This window comes from Astyanax mexicanus, chromosome 1 (assembly GCF_023375975.1).
Source record: "Astyanax mexicanus isolate ESR-SI-001 chromosome 1, AstMex3_surface, whole genome shotgun sequence".
Lineage (NCBI taxonomy): Eukaryota > Metazoa > Chordata > Actinopteri > Characiformes > Acestrorhamphidae > Astyanax > Astyanax mexicanus.
In genome coordinates this window covers 57,556,085-57,576,454 of record NC_064408.1, presented here as the reverse complement: position 1 = coordinate 57,576,454, position 20,370 = coordinate 57,556,085, and the positions used below count along the sequence as shown (strand labels likewise).

General features: G+C 37.1%; 1 protein-coding gene across 1 annotated transcript in view; it reads left to right on the top strand.

The window, feature by feature from the left end:
- Positions 1–20,370, top strand: part of adgrg6 (adhesion G protein-coupled receptor G6) — a 58,079-nt gene that overhangs the window by 6,687 nt on the left and 31,022 nt on the right. The window contains exons 2-4 of the mRNA XM_049467732.1: positions 651–739; positions 11,507–11,857; positions 13,136–13,738. Of these exons, the coding sequence (XP_049323689.1) occupies positions 651–739; positions 11,507–11,857; positions 13,136–13,738 (1,043 nt within the window). The remainder of the gene's footprint in view (positions 1–650; positions 740–11,506; positions 11,858–13,135; positions 13,739–20,370) is intronic.

Genomic DNA, 20,370 nt, shown 5'->3' with positions numbered 1-20,370 from the left:
TTCTGTCCTGACTTTTTTTGAAAGACGTTTAACCTCTTATCTGAATTCTGTGACTGTATAGATAGATATTATGTTTTAAAATAGGTACATGTTTTCGTTGTTTCTGATAACTATTGTTACACTGTATAAAAATAAGGTTTTCCTATTTATATCCAGATTATTGTGCTAATCTTACATGCTTCTATTAAACCCATTTATTCTGGAAATCATTATAGTTGACATGGGGCTTTGATTTATGGTTATGTAACAAGCTGTTGCACGGCTGCGGTCCTTTTTTTGCAAAGAAAATGTTGTTTCCATGCCACTAAAGCATAATTTAAACCTTCAAAACACTCCTAAATTGTAGACACATGAGTATGAATGAAGATATTGTGCTGCTCTGTGAACATTTTGTGTGTGTGAAAAGGTTTCAGTCAGTGTTCTGCTCTGAACCCAAAGGAAAGTTATGATACTTTGTGGCGCATTAATTGCTTTGTTTTGATTAATTTTAAATTTATATGTATGTGTTATTTGTCCTGGTTATTTACTGTCATGCATGATCCATGTCTAAACAGTGTTAATGAATCAATGAATCCTCTCACAGCATGAGCAGTGAGCTGAAAGGGGTTCTGTGTTAATGTGTGTTTTTCTTTTTGATTACTACATGGCAGGGTTTCATACATCAGCGGTCAATGGTGGAGATGGAAGTTCCGGAACGTTCTCTCAGTCGTCCTGCTCCTGATATGCATCACAAAATCAGGTAAAGGAAGCCGACAGGCTTACCGTGCCTCTTGGATTAATATTTACATATGTTTTAATGACCTGAAGCTTTATAAATAAGACATGAATATATGAAGCCATTTGTTTTATGTTTGTTTTGCATATTGTCATTGCTCTCATTGCATTCATTCCTTTCAAACTTCCATTCCACCTGTTTCTTTGCTTTTCCTTATATATGTGTATAAATGTGCATCTCTCTTGTTATTGTATATGCATTAACAAAGTCGTTTGTCTTTGCATGTTTGGTGAAAAACAGCATTTTGTCTTTTGTTATGTGTAGCTTTTTCTAAAGTCTGTAACCCTTTAAATCCCCTGGAGCGCTGATCAGAGATTAAGCATTTTATTCAAATAATTTGATCGGTTTATAAGGGAGATAAAATGTTTTATACATGCAAAGTCACGCCTTCAGAAGCCAATAAAATGACCACGTGATGAGCAGGTTTAGTCCCTGAATGTTTGCATCATGTTCTTACATAATTACACTCATTTCATTGTGTCCAAGCAGTCGAAGAGATACTGGCTTTGATTAGACGCAACTTATTACTTTAAAACTTTTTTTTTGTAGATTTTTAGTATGTTTAGTTTTTTGGGCTACATTTTTGTAATAATCATTTTACTGTATGTTTTAATATCTTTAATTATAATACTTCTGATTGACCTCTCTGATCCTTTGGTTAATGGTTACTTTCAAATTCTGCAGTAAAATCACTTTGTATGAAGTATGGTGGTAATGTCTTTCTTTTGTAGGCTACTTACTATGCTGTAGTGTTTGTTTAATGCATTAGCCTGCTTCTCTCTGGGAAAAGGTGTGTTTTCATTGTTTGGATGTGAAAGCCAAATGTATTAAAAGATAGACAAATGGCTGTTGGGCGTCTCAAGCGTACGGCTCTTTTCACGTCAATCCCCAGTATCACTGTAAGGTTGAGATCTGGGCTCTGACTTGGCCACTGCAGAAGGCTGACTATGTCATTCTGTTGTGGACTTGCTCTGGTGTTTTGGGTCATTGTCCTGTTGCATTATCCAGCATCTACAGTACAGTCTGCGGCGTATACAGAGTTTCAGCTGATGTACAGACACTCACATTATCCTGTAGAACAGTTGGATACACTTGAGAATTCATCTTCCCGTTAATGATTATAAGCTGACCCTAATGCAGCAAGGCAGGCCCAAATCATGATGTTCTCTCCATCATACTTTATGGTTGGGGTGATGTTTTCACAGTCATGTGCAGTGCCTTTTTATGCTAGACATTGTCCAGCAGTAGTTTTGTTATAGTGTCATCTGTTCACAAAACATTTTCCAGTACCATTGTGGAGGGTCAGAAGCCAAAGTTTCCTTCATGAAGCAAAACTCAAAAAGTTTGAGTGTTTATCAGTCATATTCTTGACCCTAATTAGTTTTTTTAAGTTCATTAATACAAGGGTTCACATACTTATTCCATTAGCACTGAATGGACATACATTTTTGTCTTATTATTTTGGGCACATTATATTTGACAATACCGTTGACCCTAGATCACATTTTATGACAAATGCATGCAGAAGTACTCATATTCCATAATAAAATAGTTTCACACTGCAATTAAACTGCTCCAGCATTAGAATGTGCCTTACTGCTCCTGGCTGTAAGTAACTTTTCAGTAATGCCTGGATCAGCCCCAGTCCTCTGCATCACTAGTAAAACTGCTTCCATTTATCTTGCAAAGAAATTTACTTGATTTATGTCCTTTGCAACCAAATTTTATAAATATTAATATATAAATAAAAATATATTTATAAAATATATTGGGCCATTTACAGATGTTTCTTATAGCTTATATATAGTCCTATAATAGGAACGTCCTCTTGAGAAAGGGTTTGAATGATGCAGAGACTACACTTACATTTTCCAACAAAGACTGCATTGTTCCAGGGCTTTCTGTAACTCAGTCGCTTAGTTCTTCCAGAAAATGCAAAGCCAGCCCATAATCTACCTTGTCTCTGCTAAAGCACATTCTATGGCTGTCCATATGGGTGTTCAGGCCAGTGGATCTATCCAAGCAGAAACCTTTACAGCTTTTGGCTTATTCTGAGTAATGGGTTGGCGCAGAAGCTCGTTTTAGTGCTGGGAATTGCTGAAATGTTGAAGCTCTGTTAATGGCTGGGGAGGGACACAATGGAGAGTTCCGACATTCTTTGGAACAAATTCATCTTAGTGAATGCTGGGCCCACTGAAAATATTAATGTCATGTTTGAAGACTCTGCCAACAAGAATTTTTAAAGCCATATTTTCATGTGATAGCTTGCTTAATTATATTCCTTGTTGAATCATGGCTGAATTCAATGTTGCTCAAGCCTGGAAATTGGAACAATGGCTTGTAGATTAAATGTAATTAGTCACATTGTGTAAACAGTGCAAGAGGTTTAGGGGGGAACCCACTAGCAGAGAAGGGAATCCTCATCTTTGCACAACAGGGTTTTTATTAAAACCAGATGTCTTGCGGCACTCCGATGGGATGGAGGCTCAGTTTATAAGTTTTTTTGTTTTGTTTTGTTTTGTAATGTTCATAGTACAAATACGAAAGTGCACACAAGCTGTCCAGTGTTTTCTTTTGGGGTTACCCCATTTGTCTGGCTTGTTTCTTCCTAGAGCAGGATCTCTGGATAGTGCTTAAGGGTGTGTTTGCTGGAAAGAGGCCCGGATTATTCTGGACAGTTTTTGATAAAGAATTCTGCCTCATTTCAGAACAAAAGGGAACATTTTGAATGTGTGGGCTTGCGTGTGAGTGTGAGTGTGCATGTGCGTTTGCACTGTGAATGTGTGTGTGTGTTGGTTTGGGGGAGTGTAGGATGATTGGGGGGGAAGGGGGGTTGTCACCAGTTCATTACAGATATCTTGTTGGAACTGCCAGGTGCCACCCAAACACAGACTCCTGAGACGTGAATGTGTAAGCCTTTTGAATGATGCCATCAATTAAGCAGTTGAACAGCCCATGAAAGATATATGAGCAACTGTGGACAGCAGCTGTAATGTAAGCACTCCAGGTGAGCTGTCAAGGTCGATAGAGGGAAAAAGAGAGAAAGAGAGAGATGGTTTGCTGAGATATCTCTGAGATTAAAGCGTTCTCATATGTAATGCTGCTGAAATTGTGCTATTTTTATTGTAGAAAAGCATTAGACAGGCCTTTTAGCCCCCTACATGTCTGGCATTCTATCCTTTGAATCTATTTCATCGCTACCTGCCTCCTGAAAGGCCTTTTCTTTGATCACTTGTCCACACAGTAATCAGAAGCACTTGCCAGATTCTAGCTTTGTGGTTTACTACAGTCTGCCACTGATGCCACATGCACGAGTACAACCTTTTCTCTCCCAGAACTCTAAACTCAGGGTACAGGCTTTTACTGAGAACCTGAACGGATCACTGTGATTTTAGGTGCTAATCATGGAGTGCACAAATTATTTAATTTATTATTTTTTTATTAAACAAATTAGTCAAAAATCCTGGTCTATAGATTCCTAGTCTGACCTACACCACACTGCACCAATAAGAGTCAAAAGGCGATGCTTCTAGTTAAAACCATCAATAAATAAACATGCCCCCTTCATAGTTTCTTATTGTTTTGCATGTTTGTCACTGAAATAGAATTGTTGTAATTCCACCACATTTGAGGATTTTCGAGCAGTAACCGCCTTTTTAAGGTCATGCCACAAAATCTCAATCAGATTCAGGTCAGGACTTTGACTAGGCCACTCCAGAGTCTTCACTTTGTTTTACTTCAGCCATTCAGAGGTGGATGTGCTGCAGTGTTTTGGATCATTGTCCTGCTGCAGAACCCAAGTTAATTTCAGCTTGAGATCACAAACAGATGGTCGGACATTCTCCTTCAGAACTTTTTGGTAGATAGCGGAATTCATAGTATCATTAATCACAGCAAGTCTTCCAGGCCCTGCCCCAGCAAATAAGCCCCAGACCATCACACTCTACTGCAGGCCATTTTTGCCCAGTCTCTTTCTTATGAACTATTAACGCTGACCTTAATTGAGGCAAGTGAGACCTTTAATGACCTCTTAGATGAGTCCCCGCTGCACTCTAGGGGTAATTTGGTCGGCAGGCCACTGCTGAAAAGGTTCAACACTGTTCCATGTTTTTGCCGTTTGTGGATAATGGCTCTCACTGTGGTTCTCTAGAGTCTTTAGGAAACTTTATAAATGGTTTTATAATCTTTTCCAAGTATAAAGACCTCAATTACTTTCTTTCTCATTTGCTTCTGAATTTATTTGAGTATTGGCATGATGTGTAGCTTTTGAGTATCCTTTGCTCTACTTTACTTTGTCAGGCAGGTTCTATTTGAGTGATTTTTTAATTGAGAACAGGTGTGGCAGTAATCAGGCCTGGGTGTCGCTGGAGAAATTAATCTCAGGATTTTTCTCCTTAATGATAAAAACCTTCATTTAAAAACTGCATTTTGTGTTTACTTGTATTGTCTTTGACTAATACTTCTATTTGTTTGATGATCTAATGATCGATTTATAAATGACAAACATACAAAAAAAAGAAATCATGAAGGAGCCAAACAACTTCTTCAGCTGATTTTAGCTAAATATTAACTGCTCTAACAAACAATGGACAGACAATGTGTTTAATAAAAAATGTACATAAAAACAAAATGAATCCAAATAATGTACTTCAAATGTACCTGAAACACCAATTAGAAATCTCCAATTATTACATTGATTTGTTTGCAACAGAAGCACACTTGGTTTAGATTACTGGAGCACTAACAATCAAACATATCAATGTTATATGTCAAATGACATATAAAACGACGTATCAAATGCTAATTAAAAATAGTGTTTCTGTTGCCACGTGGATGCCTTTTGTTGTATTAATGTTATTTATTCAAATATAAATGATTAACTTGTATATAATACGTAATACAATTATTCGATTATAGAAACCTTTGCATTCTATTATAATTTGTTGCGTATCCTGTAACCTTTATAACCAAGACTAGTTGGGCACATGTGTGTGTCAGAGAAAAACAACTAACAGTGCTGTTCTCTCAGTTCCCCACCACGATCCAATATGTTGGAGTAGTCCATCATCAGCCACGGCACGTAGAGCTCATTCTGTGGTCACTTTAATGGAAAAAAAAGGAAAGAATTCAACTCCTGAATCAAACCGCAAACACAAGCTGTTTGTTCGTACAGTGCCTTCCAAATATCAGTAATGAGACGGAAGGAGCCCAACGCTTCATTTCACAAACAGTGCATTAAGAATCATTACGCTAAAGGACTGAAAATCCCAGATGTAGTGGGGATGTGGTGGGGAGATGAGCTGTGCTCGGGGACAGGAAAGGCTTTCGGAACTCCGGACGTGTCTCTGCCAGTCTCCCCGAGGGGATCAGCAACAGGCATGGCTGTTTTTCGTTTGTCACCGCAGCCGCTTTCTCTCAGCTGCCAGCCGAAAGCAGCGCACACAGTTGTAAAACAGCAGGGGTATTCCAGTAGCAGCATTTCAGCCAGTAGTGATTTCACTCCCTTTCGGCACGTTGGACCCGGCATTGAGGAACAAGGCCAACAGCTTGTTTGTTTTAACCCCAGACATGACAAGCAAAGGGAGGGTGATGGACTTCTGTTCTTTGCTTGTTTTTTTCTCTGTTGGTCTTTGAAAGTGCCTTCTGTTTTGACAGACAGTGAACAATCTGGAACAGACTTAATGGATGTCACCGGTTGTCTGCCCTTTAAGTTTAATATTGTTCAGTTTGCTGCCCTTTCAAATGGATGGAAAAAGAATTCAGAATTTACATGATGAGGTAAAAAGGACAATGAGTCTTAATTTAAACTAAGCTCTAACTTCAGATAGCACTGTTTTGTACTTAGTACTTATTGTTATTCTACAAATGGAAAATCAAGCCAGACTCTAACAAGGGATGTTCTGACACAGTTGTATTTAGCTCCTATCACCATCGATTTTTTCATTTATTGTATAGTGTTATATATTTTAACATTTAACCTCTGTATTTTTGAAACACTACATTTAAATCATGTGTGTGTATTGGCACACACACTCAGAACTGATAACTGAGAGTAGTTACAGTAGAATCACAGTAGTCAGTTTGTTAGTTTTAAATCTTTATTAGGTACAGTCTTAAGATTAAATGCACTTGGAAAGAAATGTTAGCACATTGTTTCTTCTGAAACAAGAGTATTAAAATAAATGTATCTTCTTTTTCTACACCGTGTGACCTTACCCCAAAAGTACTGGATAGAGTTTCCACTGCTCTACAGCTCAGTACTGGGGGCTTTATACCCCTCTAGCCCACAATATTACGCATGACACAAACAGGTTCATGTGTATCTTCTCCAGCGTGTTCTGTTCTATTGAACATACTTCCTTACTGAAGTACTGATTAGATGAACTGTGGGAGTGCACTTGCACATCTATGTCTAACTACTTAACTACTTAAAGTAGTTGTATGCATTCATTAGACATGGTACCATTTGACCACAAAGTGATCCTGTCCAGAACTGAGTAAGGAAAACTTGCATTAATCATACTGAAGCAAGGGAGACAAATTTTGTTTGCTTAAAGTTGCTTACTGTTGGACTTGTATTTTAAAGGTTCAAAATATAGTTTTAAAGCTGCTCCACTCATGATGAAGCTTTTGAACTACCCTTTGTTTCAAAAAAGAATGCTCATTAATCTTTAGCATCAGTGGTCTGAGCCAGGGGCTGAGCAAATGTTTCGTTATTCCCTGTGGACGAGTAAAAATCACAGTAGATTTATGTGGAGTCATGAACTAACAGCAGTATATTTGTGTGGTTGGAGGACAGTTCATGTAGAGGCAGACTGAGCTCAGTGTGTCTTGCCTGGACCTTTATCACTGGTGTATTTGCATCACTTACTTCCTTGCCTGGTGCAAATTAACTCATGATTTAGCTCATCCTGTGCTGGTGTTCTCTTCTCAAATCTGACCCTGAATGGGTCATCACTTTAAGAGACTTCACCAAGGACATTTAATCCTTTTTATATATTTTTTAATTAAATTGTCCTCATTTGTTTGGTCTCAGTGGACAATAAAGGTCTTAATGGTTTTTTACTTGGTTTTACAGATTTAAATTTTTTTGAGATTGTTTTAAGAAAATGGCTTTTACTTTCAACCAGTATTTATGAGGCCTTTCTGAGAGCATAACTGTTTTGAATGTCCATATTCTATATTATTACTTAGACAGACTTACATAAAGATCAAATATAAAATGTCCCTGTTACATCACAGAGGACAAATATATATTCTGCATCAATAGCGAATGCTGAAATTAGTTCTGTTTTGATGTGTTACAGATGTAAATCACATTTTATTTTCCTTGCCGTATCGAAAGCATTTTAATTAAAGTGTAGGACAAGTCATTTGACTTTCATGCTGTTAATGTCAGAACCTTGAACTGTATTAAAGCTGAACCGTGCTTAAAGCTGTTTAATTATGTGCCTATTTTCTGTGCATTATGTAACAGCATAATGGAGCATGCTTTCCTAGTTTTCTGATTTGTTTAATGTACAACCCCAGATGTATGGAAACTGCAAGAACAAAAACTACTTTGACATTTATTTCACTGTAGATAGTATAAATCCAAGCTATTTCATGTACTTTCTGCTCAACTTTGTTTTACTTATTAATATTCATCTATTCCTGTATGTTAGCCACATACAATAGTCTCATTGCAGAACATGCAGGGTCATGTAGGGCAAACTTAATTAAATGATAATTGGACTTTTTTGCTCTTTGATTTAAATAAAAAAAAATAGTGTTCTAACTACTATTTACTTAAACTAAGGCAATGTCAGTTTTTTCCAGTATTATGTCATCAAGTTCACGCTGTCTGCAATTAAATAAAACTCAAAGGAAATGTAAGAATTTTCTTTTGCATTTGTCATACTGTCCCAACCTCTCCTGATTTGGGATTCTGTTTTACTTGGTTTTTAGCAAGAACTTTTGGCCTCTTTCTCCACAGAAAGAGAACATCTCACTCCAGGTTTAAAAAAAAAACTCAAGATAAATGAAATAAAACACAATCTAAAAGTGCATGTGGACATCTCATACCTAGCTTACTGTCTTATTGGCTACCCTCCATTGCTGTCACATGCCCCTCGGATGGCCAGCTCCTGTAGTTAGTGCTTTTCAGTGCAGGAATATATGGCCAAAATTCATATCACCTGGATTTAAGTAAGTAAATAATGTGGGGTTGATGCTGCAGTTGGTCTGCAGGTTTAGGTTCAGCAACGGTATGTGCTGAAAGAATGAGGTCAGCCGACTACCTGAATATACTGGATATAGACCAGGTTATTCCATTAATAGATTTTTTCTTCCCTGTTGAAACGAGTATATTCCAATATACCAATGTCAGGATTCATGGTGCTGGAATTGTGAAAGAGTGATTCAGGGAGCATGAGATCATCATTTTCACACATGGATTGTTCACCACAGAGTCCAGACCTTAACCTCATTAAGAATCTTTGGGATGTGCTGGAGAAGACTCTGTGCAGTGGTCAGACTCTACCATCATCAATGAAATGAAACAATGAATTAAATCTTGTAACATTGCAGAAGCTTATTGAAACAATGTCGCATTTAAAGCGCGCCCCAATCAAAGCTAAAGGCAATCCAACCAAATATTAAAGTGTGTGACCTTTTTATATATATATATATTATATATATATATTATATTTTAGTATATTTCTGAATTTGGGTCAATACAATATAATTTTCATATCAAAATATACAGTATAAATGTGTACATCATCAGACTACAGAAGCCTATAGTGTTCTGAAGTTTCTACTTGGCTTGAATGCAGTGAACTGACGGAAGCAGACTGTAATGAACATCAGTCGGTAACAGATGCTGTAAATACTGTATATCTTCTACAACACTAGACAAGTTTTTATAGGTTGATGTTCCTTTATTCATCTAAATGACAAAGAATTTGTAAGAGGTGGTTAAAAATTCCGGTTAATATTTTTAGGAGACTTCTGGTTACTCAAACATGTCTTAAAGAGTAACTACACTAATACATTTTCACATTAATGGATGAAATATGTTACTCTGTAATAATATAATAATACCAGCCTTCTTAACATGCTTAAAATGAGATCCAAATATTAAGATATTTGACCATATTATATTAAACATTTGCTTAAAATATAAAAAATTATCTTTATTGTTCTTGTTAAAAAAGTAAAAGTATACAAGCTGGACTGAGGACTCTTATTATGTCCACAATAGCGAATTAGCAATGGCTAACTGGCAATGCTAACAGTATTTCTGAGCAGAATGAATTGATCCTGTGGTTTGCTGGGATGTGGGAATTATGGCTATTGTTCACTTGAGTCTTTAGTTATTACCCTCCTTAATAAACTCTATTAATTACACGACACGGGCGGTTTCTGAGTGATTTTGCAATATAATTATGTCACTGTGGGGTCCTGCCCTTGTCTATCTCTGATTGGTTTAGACCACAATATGGGCCTAATGTGTGCCTGTTCTTGAACCACAGGAAGCCTTTCAGAGTCACATAGACTTTTTTTCTATTCGACTATTTTCTATTTGCACCAGTGAGATCAAACATTAGACTATTCATTTTGTTTTCTTAAAGCTAATGCTGTAGATCAAGTGATTCTTAAACGTTTTAGACAAAGTATCACCAAATTGTCAAATTAAAACCTCCAAGTACTACCTCCTATACATCTACCCACTACCCCCAAACACACACACACACCTCTGTACACATAAGACATATACTGTATGTGCACTTTTTACTTATCAAGCAACTTCATACAACACATTGTGGTCTTGGGTCTTCCTCCAACCCACTGTTGGTGAATAGTTACCAAACTTAGATAACTTGCATTATACCGCCTTGTTATTGTTTCTTGATGTTTGTTAACACAAGTAGTGCAGTCAGTGCCTAAATTAGCTTCAGCTCATGCAGGGCCAGGTGATGAATTACCGCTCTCCCGCTTAACAGGTGTGTTTGATTTACCAGAGTTCGCTTAATTGCTCTTAGCTTCTGTTACTTTCAGCAATGACATAATGTTGATTTATTCAAGGAATTCATGTTTAACCATCATGTTGAACACGCCAGAGAGCTAACCTACCTGAAATGTCTTGGAAAGTGTGAGACTGGAAACAGTGAGTGAGCCTTGTAGATGAAATTAAGTGTGGCCCATACTGTATTTATTTAAAGAAAAACACTGCTGTAGAAAAAACTAACATTACCTACAAAGTGTTTTTGGCGGTTTAATCTTGCACGTTTGCTGGACGTTTGCCTTTATTTCAGATCTAAACAGATGTAGTATTTTTTATCTTTATTTTTTATAGTCTGCCCAAGACTGTCATTGAACGCATTCAAAAAAAATATAAATGTTCCTCATCCAGGGCAAATTATACAAAATTTTTGTAGAGCTTATTAACATTACAATTCCTTGAACTACAACTACAAAACTACCATTTGCAAGCAAATATTCAAAAAAAAAAATTAAAACACAGTCAAGTCATTTTGAGGTCAGTGATTTGCACCTTTATTAGTGTGGCAAGACTTTCTTTCTATACATTCGCTCCTCTCCTCAGGCTGTGTGCTGACACTTTTAACAGCATGCCTCTCTGAACCTGCCGGGTCCCTTACTGACTCCTGTCCTGTCCTCGTCCTGTACTGTACTCTCTGCTCTCCGTGTCCTTCTGCTCTGAATGACATGCCCCCCGTTTTGGTCCAGCAGTGCTGAGCTGCCAGGACAGCTGCAATGAGGTGCTCACGGCCTCTGAAGGGACTTTTACATCCCCCTGCTACCCGTCCGACTATCCGCCCAACAAGTCCTGCACATGGACCCTGCAGGCTCCGGCAGGCTTCATCTTGCGGATCACCTTCCTTGACTTCGAGCTTGAGGAGGCTCCTGGCTGCATCTATGACCGCGTCATCATTGACACCGGCTCAGGATCCACCGTTAAGTTTTGTGGCTTGACGGCCAATGGACTCACACTTAACTCCACTGGAAATGTGATGCTGGTGTCCTTTAGTTCAGATTTTAGTGTCCAGAAGAAAGGCTTCAATATCATTTACAACCAAGGTATGTTTAAAAGATAGGTTTCCACATTTTTACTGATTATACCAATTAGGGCTTAAACTATTGTTTATTATTATTATTATTATTATTATTATTATTATTATTATTATTATTATTATTATTGTTGTTGTTGTTGTTGTTTTATAATTATGTATTGTGATTATTTTTACTAATAGTAATGGCATTTTGGTGTTTTAAACAGTTACCATGGCTTGTGAGGTTAGGTTAGGTGAACTTTGTAGAAACAATTAAACTGCCCTCTCAACAGATCATCAGCTGGGTCAACAGGCTGTTTGTTTCATTTTGCTGCGTCAACTATTATGCAGCAAACTGTGGACAGTCACAAGCAGTGCATTGCTAAATACCATCAGCTTATTGCTCATCACACTGACATATTTTATCTTCATATTTCCATTACATTGCTTCTCCCAGCACATCACCTTGCTTTTTGCAAAATGCAGAATCAATGCTCACAAACATTTATTTTCAACTGGTTAATAATATGTTTATTCTAGGTTTTATTCTCTCAACAAAATACACAGTATTTTTGTTCTGAGCATTTTTATGAACTATTTGAACATCTCTTCAGGTTATTCAGCCAAAAGTCAACAGTGTGCATGTTTCATTGTTTATGCAGTACCAGGATTTAAGACATAAGAGTTTATGGGTAATGGCTCATTCTTTAGTGATTACAGTCCCAGCTGGCCACCAACATCAATAGATGTTCATTTCAGGTTGAATGTCGGTCATGATATCAGATGACAAAAAAATGACACCAGGATAAGGTCTAATACTGTTAGGTACCTGCGGGGAGTAGCTGGATGGATCATATTTGTAGTCACCTTTTCAAATCTTTTACCATAAATCCTTGAAATCTCAGTCTCAATTAAGACACAGACGAGTCTTGTTTTCTGCTTTTCACTACTTAAAAAAGAGCCTAATAATTTTGCTGGTTTGAGGATGTTTTTCTATTTCAGGACTTTAGACTTTGCCTCACATATTGCCAACAGAAGCAAACTTAAGGATATGTTCAATAAAAAAAGTGTCATTTTGTGTGATATTGAAGACAAAAAAACATGATCACACAGGCAAAATATATTTTTATGTCTTGTTTTGTAAATATTTCACTATAAAAATGATGGAATGTGTAGTTAAATATTTACTAGGTTGTATAGATGTCAACGTATAAACAGCATGTAAAAAACAATTTGAATTGTGTCATTAGATTAGAACTAAACTACATTTTCAATGATTGTGTTTCTTTTTGTTCTAATTTTCCAGTTGCAGTGGCACTGAGGAACCAGAAGGTGACTTTGCCACAGAACTCCAAAGATGCAATTAGAGTGACCAGCTCAGTGTCTATCCCAACGCTGAATGAGTTTACAATGTGCTTTGAGGTTTCTTGCTTGTCCCAGAGAGGCACAGAAATTATTATATCCTACTTTGATGAAAGCAAAAACATGAAACTGGCCCTTGGCAGCTCCGGGAACAGCATGGAGCTGACCATAGCTAACACTAAGTGTGCCATCAATGATCTAGTTGCCTACACAGACCTCACCTCCCAGATGCAGCTGCTCTGTCTCACCTGGTCCAAAAGCAACGGACGTGTGGCTGTAAATTTCAAAGGCATCTACAAGTACAAAACCTGCTCCTCCACCGTGGGCCTAACTGTGGACACAGGAGGTTTCTTTGAGTTGGGTTCCACATCGGCGGGCCAGAACTTAAACGGCATGATCTACAACTTCCGCCTATGGGATACCGCTATGACTGCCTCGGACCTCTCAGCGCTCACCTGTGATGTTGTGGGCAAAATTGTGGATTGGGACAACAGCTTCTGGAATATCCCCCCCTCATATGCACAAACAGACTCCAACTTGAGCTGCAGTGAGTAACCTGTGAACTTGTTGAATGGATTTTTATTTCAGTCAGAATGGAATTAGCCTGCAGGAGTCAACATTAACAATTGTAATTGTATTAGTATCAAGTTATACTGGTTAGTTGAATGATTAATTCAGTATTTATTTAATATATTTTTTTAAAAGCCAGGCATTTAGGCAGACTTTTATCATTTCATTAAAAAAGAAACAAACTATTCCCACAAAAAAAAATTAGGTATACCTTAAAAAGGAAGGCTTAAAAATATGAAGCCATCGAATTACCTATTTAAATTACATAAATGCATCAGGAGAATCTAGTTTTAAGATGCTTTCTGTTGTTGTTGCTTATATTAAGACTTAGTTACTGTACACTTCACTGATAGCATTGACAATCAATAAGTTTAACATATTTTCAAATCTACAACAGTGTTAGAGTGCTTGTGGTTATATTGGAGTAAAAAAAAAAAACATAAGTTTTAAACCATACGAAGAGCACCCAAGCCATACCAAACATTACCAAACCAAAACAACAATAACACAATCATAACAAACATTACCAAACTAAACCAAATAAAACAGAAGCAATCAGATACAGAGTTCAGTTTGCTTACCGTCACATCATACTAATCAATGTTAAACATTTAGTCTGACAAAGATCGACTCTGACAAAGATTGAGTGACTGCTGCTGAATGGAAAGAAAGCTGAAATTTCCGTGCTGTTTTCGGTCTGATAGCTTGACTGATTACAGATCCCATTAGTATCAGACAGCTCAGAGCAGCTGCTGTTGAATAACTGATGATAACAACTTGTGTCTGAGAGAGTGAAGTGGAGCGATTGGTATTGGAGTGACAGAAGGGTGAAATGTAACAAGTTCTGCCGTGTTCAGACTCATGGCTGGGCGGCTTGGCTTAGATAAGATAGCTAAGTTAGCTATCAGGCTAACACCACATTCCATATTGTGTTTATGCTAACAGATGCTCAAAATCACTCATGCTTTGAAGAATAATCCTCATATTCAAGAGAACACAGTTGAGTAAATGGTTATAGGAGTGTTTTCAACTGTTTTAGGGCACATTTTAAAGGCTGGGTTGCTTTCCCAAACTCAGCATGTCACTAAACTAGTGTGTTTTTTTTGTTTGTTTTTTTTTAACCCATTTTGTGAGCCACAGATTTCAGAATCACAGGGAATCTCACAATAAAATATTATTAAGATACTGGTATCTATGATGCTTCATGTATCTTTGTTACTGAAGAGGATGAAATGCTTCTAAATAAGCAAATACCATGCATTTATTGATTCAGTTTCACAGAATTTGACAACCACTATTCTTTACCCCAGATTTACTGTATTCATTTGATTAGCACCACAACACAGAGTAATGAAGTGGTAACTTTAGTAAGCTAAATTTGGACAGCGAGTCTTGGGGAGCACCTATGCTTCAATAAAAATACTGATATATGACGCTGCATAACAATTATGTATTGCAAATTAAAACTTTACGATATTGATATTTTGTCCCACATCTATACCACACCATATCAAGACCTCTAAAATCATACCAAATCCTGACCAATGAGATCCGACCATATGTGATCTTTTTAAAGTACATTACTTTAACACAGCTAGTACAGCTAGCCTAAACCCGCTTACCTTTCCTTAATTTCTCTGTCCTACAATAGAAAGTCTATTGAAAAAACTGAGGATGCATTACTTAAAAATCACTATATTAGCAAAACCTTTACAAAATTATTAGAATTTTTACAGAGCTTCAAAAAGCAAAGCAAAAATCATGCGTTAGTATATATGTGCTTAGACTAAATCAAGCTGCAAAAGAAGACAAGAAAAGAACGTAAGTTAACACAGACTCTATATAAGTCTCAGTGGGGGCAGCTTACTTTTCTCCAGTCTTACTTTGAAACCCAATATACCCAGCACAGCATTGGTTAAAAGGCTTTAAGGGGAAACCAGTGTCAATTGAAACCTTACAGACTGAAATCACAGTCAAAATAACTCCTATTCACTGAGGCAGATTGGACTGCCCATCCTGCCCAAACATTTGGTCTTTGTTAGCTTTGGACGAGATCCTGGGCCGGGAAGGATTAGCGCTAACTCTCTTCAGCTAACCTGATGAATGTTGATACGTTTCATCACTTCAGGATTGAGATTAAGGCGTGTTTTGTTTGCCTGACCTGCTATGAGGAAACAAAAACACCAAATGGTCTGATATCTCTTCATCGTTCCATTTGAAGCACATGCAAAGCAGTAACCATTTAACATTTTTATAGATATTTTAGTAGATTTACATTGTGCTTGATGCTGTATGTCTTGTCCCTTTTTAAAGTGGTCTAGCATGTGCATGTTTTCATATCTGTTCTCATGTTTATGGCTTGTGCTGATTTCTATAAAAATGACATTACTAATTTTCATCTTCTTTTTACAGTCTGTTACCCAAATTGCATACATTTAACAACAACAGCTTCATCTAGTGGTGAGTGTGCTGCTAACATGCTGATTGCCTGACAAATTGCTTGCTCTCCTTGCTTTGATGCATGTGCATGACACTATATGGACATGCTTATGCTTATTTATAGTTTCTTCTGAAATCAAGGGTATTAAAAGAGTTTATCATGCTTTTGTTGGAGTAACTGTATCTACAGTCCAACAAAAGCTTTCTAATACATTTTAAAGCATTGCTGTGAGGACTTTATAAAGTGATTTGCCCATAGATAACATAGAACATTTTATGTAGTCGGAAATGATGATGATGGTGAATAATGTTGCGGAATCATGTTGTGGAATGAAAGGTGTGTTATGAAAAACTATTACAATCACTTTATTTGAACATGACCCCCTGTGGTAATATGTTCTAATATTTCTTCTTGTACTGAACTGTCAGCCAATACTGATTCTCTACGTACTGTGGAGGTACAGCTATTTAATTTGATTCCATGTAATTAGTTAGAACTATTACTATAGTACCCTTTTGGGAGACGTTTAGATTGGATTCAAGATACGATACGATATATTTGCTCTCAGATGTTGCAGCTGGGCCTATAGATCCTGCTTACTCATAGGTTGCCAAAGCTGGTGTCTCAGCTAGTTCCATTATATGCTCGATTGTGATAAATCTGGTGATGTAATGTAAGTCATGTAATTAAAGAAACATTCCTGGTAAACTCTTCCTCTTTGTGGATGAGCATTGTCCTGCTGAAAAATGCCATTTGGAAGCCCTGCTATTAGAGGCATTATGTGGCCACAGGATGTCCTGAACATATCACTAGGCTACTAGTGAGCCTCATATTACTACTAGGAGTGACTGACTATTGTATGCGATGGATCCACAGAGGATCACACCAGCAGTTGAAGTAGTGTGTCACTCCATAGAAAAGGGAGGATTGTAGAGCTCACCATGAGGCATACATACTCATACTCTTACAGTTCAAAGCTACTAACTATCAGCCTTAAAGGAATTACAAATGAAGCACACAGAAAAGGTGAAGGCCTAACTTTTTATTTGTCAGCTCTAATTTCTGTTTCTTTTGCTCTGCTCCTGCCTTTTAATGCTTATATTTGGTAAAATAACAGACAAACTGAAAATAGAATTTACAGAATAAATGGTGCAGCAGTTACAATATTGGCACCTACACTAATTGAGAATAATCTTGAGCTTTTATCTTTAGCTTTTAGCTAAATGTGGTGTCATACAGTCTATTGTTGCTGTGCTTTGTCTTGAAGCTAACTCACACTTGCTAATGCAGAAAAACGTCATGAACTACAAAACTTTCATTTCAGACAATATGAACATGGTTTGTCTGCTCAAATAATTTTCATTTGTTTTTGTACATTTATTTCTGCATTTCTCCAACACATTCCTAAAACTGTTGTAAAGCATTTAAAAGCTATTAAGGCACAGGGGTTACCAACTGATGAAGTATTTTGGTTGATAGTGTATTACATTCTTCCTGCAAACATCTCTTAGCATTGGCAATTTTTCTCCAAAATTTTCCAAACTTTTTGCAGAAAAAACAGTCCAATACCTGTAACCTCTTCTTTTACAACCACATAATTGTAAGATGTCGCAGAAGTGTACTAACGCAAAAAAAACACCCAGTCTGACCCTGGCATGGTCCAGGATGGTCTTTTTGGTTTAGCGTAACAACAACTACTTTTAACAGATAACAGTCGGTCTGTCTTTCGGTCTGTCATACAAAACGCATAATAAACATTTGTCAGTTTGGTTCTGGCTTTTCACAGAGGTTTCTGCAGTCCCAGCATGACGCTGAGCCAGCGTTGGTGCTGGGCCTGCTAGAATGTCATTTGCAATTTTACATAGTATCAGAGCTTGATCCTGATCAGTGGTGCTTTTTATGGACATTTTTCTCTGGTCTTTCTATTGGAAGGGCTGTCTGGGTCTCCTTGAGGCCCACGGCAAACAGTTAGTCACAGGAGCCAGTGCATAACTCCTCTCGCTCGCATGCCGCCAGCTGTGCCTGTGATGTTGCCGTGCCACAGAGAAGCTTATAAAGTTGGGCCTGGAGCGAAAAATGAATGCTGTCACTAATAAACATGCTCCCCAAAACCCTGGCCCCCAGACCCTCTCATCTCATTGGGCAGTCTTGTTAGTCTGCTTTCCGCTGTTGATAAAGTGGACAGGATGAAGTTCCCCCACCTCTTGTGGAAAACTGTCAGGGGGGATCGGGGGTGTTCAGGTCAGAATGATTGGATCCAGAGCTCAAAAACCTCACCAAAGGTACTTTACTTAAAACTGTAACTGAGAAACATACCCCATACTAAATTTGCCATATATTAACTGAGAAAAAAGTCAAGAAAAAAAAAAATTTGTCATAGCATTACTGTTTATAAATTAGCAGAAAAGTTATAAAATAAATGACCATATATGAAATTGTAAAACTTTCACTTTTTTCAACATCCTTTATTATAAAACCGCATTTTAGCAAACCAAACATAGCATTCAGCGTGCAACGTGATAGTTATTCTAACTCTAATGCCAGTATTTATAATTTTTCTGAAATAAATACCTTCACAGTGTTTAATTTTTGTAGTACAGTTTGAACATTTCTTTATTGCAGTAAACGAGGTTTGTGTGCAGAAAACTGGGCTACTGTGACCCTAAACCTAGATCCTAGTTCAGGATAAATTAAATGTTTTAAGGACATTTTCCAATTGTATAAAAAAGATACTAGCCCTCAAAGAAACTCTAGCTGGGTAAACCACCCTCACGTTTACAAGGGTTTATTTGCCTCTTTGAATAAAATGCTAACAATGGAGGACAGATAGTGAGGATCAGCTAGCTTGATGTCTTATTAGCAGTCTCCTTCCGGCTTTCCTCTATTTCATCATTAGCATTTTCAGCTGAAGAAAGCCTTTAAAGTAGAGCTTTGAAGCGAGCAGAGGCCCTGTAACAGTAGACAGCTGCCTCAGCGGGTCATCTCTATCCGTATGTTTAGAGGATCTTAAAAAGTGTGCCCTGCTACTTCACTTTTACGATGTGGTGCGGCTTAGATCCTCTAAGTAGTTCCACAATCAGGGATTACCTCAGCTCAGTTGTTTTAAGGGTCTTTCACAGGAACTCATTCCTTTAGTCTTATGTACTACCGGTATATGTCTGTGAAAAGTGCTTACAGATTATAGAGTAACATTACAGATAAAGGAAGACAACAGTGAAATGCATTACATTGATTTTGCAGGTAAGGTTAAGGTGCGACTCCTAAACAGATTGTTATACTGTGCTGTTATCTCGATTCCACACAATATTCAATGCAGGGAAATAAATACCAATTTGTTGCCTCATGTTAGTAATGTAGTGCTTTAATTTTCTGTTTATTAGAGTATTTAATGTGATGAAATACAACATTTGACAGAAAACATTTTGTCAATTACTAATAAAGGATAAATAATAATAATAATAATTATTATTATTATTATTATTATTGTTGTTATTATTATTATATTATTATTATTACATAATACAAAAAATGCATCCCTATACATCATAATACAGACAGCTAAAAAGAAAATGACTTCTGTTCTTGAACAGAACTACGTAGAATATTGACCTTTATAAAGTGTACTTTCAGAAGTCTTTCTGATGAAATTGTGAAGAATGAAGCAGGATTGACGGTTACTTTAGATAATAGATATTTGTGTTGTTGAGAGGAGATGGCATTCCTGGGCATGGCTTCAAACCAACAGGCAAAAGCTTTGAATTAGTCAGTGATGCAGCAGAGTGATTATATTCCACTTCTGGCAGACTGATGCCGGTGTTTCTCGGCTGACATTTTAGGGCTACATTCCATTTTCCAGACCCTGAAGAGTGTGGATAAAGATTGGATTCTTTTACTATGCCACGTTTTCCTTTGCCTATACAGACGTGTATATTTCAGTACAGACAACTGGCCTGAAAACAGAACTACTGTACAAATATCAGGACCAACTATATGAACCCAAGTGGTTTTGTATTGATTATTATTATTATTAGTAGTAGTAGTAGTAGTAGTTATATTTTATTTTTCAATGTTTTATTACAAAAAACATTTTGTTTGATTACAGAGATTAAAGTTTACATGTTACAGAAACTTTAATGCAAAAAAGGACCATTTTTCTTTGTGTTTTGTAT